General features: G+C 50.9%; 1 protein-coding gene across 1 annotated transcript in view; it reads left to right on the top strand.

The window, feature by feature from the left end:
• ZDHHC18 (zinc finger, DHHC-type containing 18) overlaps window positions 1-3,685 on the top strand; it is a 31,770-nt gene extending 28,085 nt beyond the window's left edge. The window contains exons 4-8 of the mRNA XM_006862251.1: window positions 462-599; window positions 711-759; window positions 1,294-1,396; window positions 2,572-2,684; window positions 3,423-3,685. Coding sequence (XP_006862313.1) covers window positions 462-599; window positions 711-759; window positions 1,294-1,396; window positions 2,572-2,684; window positions 3,423-3,549 — 530 coding nt within the window. The 3' untranslated portion in view covers window positions 3,550-3,685. The remainder of the gene's footprint in view (window positions 1-461; window positions 600-710; window positions 760-1,293; window positions 1,397-2,571; window positions 2,685-3,422) is intronic.
• The last annotated feature ends 1,553 nt before the right edge of the window (window positions 3,686-5,238 follow it).

Raw genomic sequence — 5,238 nt, 5'->3', positions numbered from 1 at the left:
GACCTCTGCTCCTAGACTGGAGAATTAATCACTCCCTTCCTTGTTACAAAACATCTGCCTTTGCATTTCCAACCCTTATAATCAGTCCTGATAAGCATTATTCACTACAGTATCACGAGTTACCCATCTGTATTTCCTTTCATCAGCTCCACCCAGACAGATTGAATAGTACCCACTGGAGATTCTGCCTTCCTCCATGCTCCCTAGCACTAGGTTCAGAGACTTTCTTAAGGAAGCAGCTTTGAAGCTGAGATAGGAAGGAGTAGTGACTGTGAACCAAGTAGAAAGACAGGACAAGCATGTGTGAGCCAGTGTTTGAAGGGCTAGAAGCAGGGTATGTCCAAGAAACTGAGAATTGGCTAGTGTGGAATGAATGGGGTAGGGAAACCCAGTCATGCAGTGAGGCCTGTTTGGACTTTGGGCTAGGCAGACACTTAACAGTCTCTCTTACCCTTTTCCAGAACGGTTTGACCATCATTGCCCTTGGGTGGGCAACTGTGTTGGGAGACGGAACTACCGCTTCTTCTACGCATTTATTCTCTCCCTTTCATTCCTGACGGCCTTCATCTTTGCCTGTGTGGTCACCCACCTGACGCTGCGTAAGCTGGGCGAGGAGGGGAGGAAAAGCAGGCCAACCAGCTCAGCCAGGACAAGGGGCTATAGTCAGCCACCCCTCTGAGCTGTATCCTTTTCTGTTTCTTCCTCCCCAGGTTCTCAGGGAAGCAACTTCCTCTCTACTCTAAAGGAGACACCAGCGAGATATCCTTTGTTGGCTAGTGGGCCGTGTGGTGGTAACACAAGGTCCCATCACTGCACCTTATCTGTAAACGGAAGGGGGTAGTGTAGAAGACATTTGTCCTCTAGAGTCCAGCACACCAGCTACTTAGGTTCACACTACTCTAGACTGATCGCAGTGTGGTTTGTGGGGCTGATATAACCAAGATCTCCCACGAGTCTCAGTTCCTGTCTTCAGGGAGCTTGGAAGAGAGCATGTGCCTTAAAACATTACCCAGCTCCCTAGACCATATTATGGCCAAGATTCATTATGTCTCATTTCCTTCTACCACACAGTATCTTGGTCTCATCTTCCTTTTGAAGGTGGCTCCGATGCCCTCCTATGATTCAGGGGGCAATCCTGCTGAGAATTATTGACTGAGCCTCAGGAAGGACTGGATTATAAAGCGTGTTTCCTTTCTAATGAAATCGCTCCTAAGGAGGCTTAGTGCCTGAGGAGGCCCCCTGCCCTATACCCCCTGCTCTGATCCTCACATGAGTCCTTGACTGCCTTCTCACTGTCCTGGAGTTGGTGATCTGCTTCTTCTCCATCTGGTCCATCCTGGGCCTCTCAGGGTTTCACACTTACCTCGTAGCTTCCAACCTGACAACGAATGAAGATGTGAGTAAGACTGGAGTGGACTCTTTGCTCGTGGGCAGGATCCCCTGAAGTAGGCAGGGTTGCGGGAGCCTGCTGCCAGCCACCACAGTACAACCAGCATGGGGCGAGACATGAGGCAACCAGATGTCTCCTTCCAGGCTCATACTTCTAGGGCTCCCACATGCCTAAGGCCCCACACTGCTGTTCTCCACAACACCACAAGAGGCAGCACGCATGCCAGAATAGTCATTATGTTTGGCCAGCACATTACCATTTACAGAGTTCTTTCAGTTCCCATCAACTCTTGGGTAATTTTGCTAGCCCTGGGGCAGAAGGAACAGGGGTGCTTTTTCCTCATTTGATATATGAATGACATGCCCAAAGGTCAAGCATTATTTGAGCATCCACTGTGTTCAGCCCTGGGCCACACCTGATCACTGGCCATCTTCTCTAACAAGAAAAAACAAATGAGAGCATCTCTTCCAGGGGCCACTGTCCAGTGCAGATCAGAGAGCCAACATCCAGTAGAAGATGCGACTCTCATTCTGGAAAACTTAACACACATGACAGCGTGTCGTGTGCTGGATGATTGGTACAGAACAGAAATGACATCAGTCAGCATCTATCAAAGTGGTTTCCTGGATGCTGATTCTATAGGATATTATTAAGGGCTACATACAACGGTGTTATGACCACAGAAGTTTAGAGCACTGAGTTCGAGTCAGACTGGTACTTGTCACTGGAGAACTCCTCAGTGCCTATGGTAGCTGACTGTACAGGACTCAGGATGGGTAGGACCTCACTTAACACTCAGAGAGCTGGTATTATTGTCCCTGCTTTTCACATGAAGATTAAGCCTCAAAGTGATGATCTGTTCAAGGTCAGACTTGAACAAGTGGCATTGCCAGGGTCCCCAGCCAGGTCAGCTCTCCTCCCTCTTAGGTGGCTGGCCAGGGGAAGGGAGGATTCACCCAAAAAAGTTTCTCTAGAGGCTTCTCTTTAGCTCTGCTCTGCCTTCTGTCCTAGTTGGGGGCATCCTAATCTCTGCTGGGTCCCCCACATCCTCCCAGAGTGACCTGGGTTTAAGGTATGACCCTCTCATAGTCTGAACAGTTTTCCCCAACCTCTAGGCCTTTCTCCTAGAAAAGTGAAGTGAAGGGGGGAGGTACCTGAATCAGTCCTCCTTTTGCATGCAGATCAAAGGCTCGTGGTCCAGCAAGAGGGGTGGAGAGGCATCAGTCAACCCCTACAGCCATAAAAGTGTTATCGCCAACTGCTGTGCTGTGCTCTGCGGGCCCCTACCTCCCAGGTAAGGCTGGCGTGGCTAGTGGGGGAAGACTCCACGAGGCCACATAACTCTCCCCATAACATAGACACCCTCTGGGCATTTGTCAGAATTTTGTAAAGATTTGTACTTTTTAACCACATGTGCTCATTATAGAAAAAGTTAAATACAAAATGTAAAAAAGAGGTGATTTAAATAGGACATGGAATCCTTTCTGCCATGTATAACCACAATTAAAGTTTTGGCCAGGCTTGAGCAACACTGCCTTTCTGTGCCCATATGGGTGGGGCCTCCACCCTTCATCCTGGCTGGGATCCTTCCTTGATGGTTTAGCCCTGTTGAGAAGCGCCTTTCCATCCTGACACCAGGGGGCACCAGAGCGCCAGACCAGAGGTCTACCACACTGCTGGACAGAAAAATCCCCCATACCTACCCCCGAAGCCCACTGCCACCCATCCTGCCTATGGGAGGAACACAGTGGGAATCTCGCTATCCCCAAATGCCCTTTCATCCTTGTTTTAGAGAGTTGGGCCACTCTGAATTAATTGTAGCCAGAAGTTGAGGAACCAAAGGATAAAGAGAGGCCTTCCAGAAGGCAGAGTTTGAGCCCCCAGGTTGAGAGTAGCTCTCCTTTACTTAGCCTTTCTGGGGCTTGGGCTTCCCTTGGGTGTGAGATGGATCCTGCCCTCCCCCGGGGCTGCTCTGAGAGTATGACAGTGTCATTGGGCAAAGCCCTGACGTGTCCCTTGCTTTGTCTGTAAGCCTGATTGACCGGAGGGGATTTGTGCAGTCTGACCCCGTGCTGCCCTCACCCATCAGAAGTGACGAGCCAGCCTGCGGAGCCAAGCCTGCCAAGCCTGATGCCAGCATGGTAGGAGGCCATCCTTGACTAGGGCTCAGTACTTGCCACCTGCTGGCCTGTCTGCCCTTCTGCACTCACCTGCTGCCCTGTACACCTGCTGGGACCCTCCCCATTACATCTGAGGGAAGCAGAGCCGCCAACGACTCAAGTCTTTTCGTATTTATTTCCCACTCCTGCGTGGCTTTCCCCAAACTGTCACATGGCTGTACCTCTGCTCTCCAAACCCAGTTCCCCATGGCCTTGGGCCCTAGATCTCCTCAGCTGATCAGTAGTAGGAATGACAGGAGAGGTAGGGGGAATGCACTTAGTCTTTGCCTGTGCTGGGATGAGCCGAGCCCGTGTGAGTGAGGGTGTGAACTGAGCATGAGACTGCCCAGTTGAGGGAGATCCTGGGGCCTTGCTAAGCTAGGTCCTCACAGTGATATTAGGGGCTATGAGCAGTCAGCTCTAGACATTGGGCTGGGCTGTGGGAGAGGAAGCCTCTAAGCCTTGCAGCTGCTTTGCTTTGTGGGCTCCTTCATTCTGTTTGTGATGTATATATTATTTGTAATGTGTTGGCTAGTAAGATTGAGCTGGGGTGTTCGGTAGAGAAGGCAGAGCTGAGAGGGGAAGATTGGCAGTCTGCCAACCAGGCACCCAAAGCCTCAAGTCCTTTATAATTAATTCCTGGGCAGAACTCATGGAAGGGGGCCTTGCCCTTCCCCTTTCTATGGAGGGCTCTTCAAGGGATCCTAGCCTAGCCTACCCCAACACCCTCCCAAGTCCAGTCAGGGACAGGTGGGTTATAATCATGCTGGCAATACTTGAAACGGGTTTATTAATGCTGGATATTTTGCACAATTTTATAGACCTCTTTTCTATGTAGCATTTTTAAAACGGAAAGAAGAAAACAAAAAAGTCAGCCACATTACTGTTTTTGTAGTAGCAGGTTAAGGGTTGTAGGGTTATAGAAGGCAGGTTAGTTTATTTAGTAAGTTTATTACAAGATCTTCTGGCTATGAGTGAGTGAATGTGTGTGCATCTGTTTGCGTGTGCCCTGGCACAAATGTGCCTGGCTCCCACTTCCCCACATCCCCTGGGATGCCCCTAGTTTTGTGGGTCCCTTGGGTATCAGGTAGCAGCAGGGGGTTGGAAGCATGTGCACTGGTCACTAGAGGCTTCTAGGCTGCCCTTGGGCTCAGCTCCCAGCCTCCTATTGGACTTCAGACAACCAGCAGTGGCAACTCTGCCACACACACTCCCCACCCCCTCCCCACCCCCAGTCCCTAGGTTAGGCTTCCAGCTGGGACCTGCCCAGACAGGCTGAGGCAGGGCGTGGTGGGTGGGGTGATGGCAGCTTGGGGAGCGGCTGCTGTCCTACAAGTCACACCCCCCCCCCAAAGCTCTGAGGATGAAACCCAGTGCCAGGCTGGGTCTCTGATGACCAGGGGTCTCTAGAGAAAAGGAAGGGAAGGAGCCAGGTGGCGGAGGCCAGTGAAAGTAGCCCTAAATCTTGGCTCAGAATTCATAGGATGTCCCTTCTTGGCTGGCTGCTGTAGTTTCTTATCAAAATAGATAGAAACTTGGCCCTGTGTCCCCGTCCTTTGTCTTTCAATTGGGTGAAAGCTGTGGAAAGTAACATAGAAAGCCCCCAGATCTTGCCCTTCCTCACTCCAGAGGCTACTGGGTCTCAGACGGAGCTGGGAAGTGGCTACCACAGAGAGCTCTCTCTGAGAA

The sequence above is a fragment of the Chrysochloris asiatica genome, unplaced genomic scaffold (genome assembly GCF_000296735.1).
Source record: "Chrysochloris asiatica unplaced genomic scaffold, ChrAsi1.0 scaffold00047, whole genome shotgun sequence".
Taxonomy (NCBI): domain Eukaryota; kingdom Metazoa; phylum Chordata; class Mammalia; order Afrosoricida; family Chrysochloridae; genus Chrysochloris; species Chrysochloris asiatica.
The sequence above is the reverse complement of the archived record's forward strand: the minus strand, read 5'-3'. Positions and strand labels throughout refer to the sequence as shown.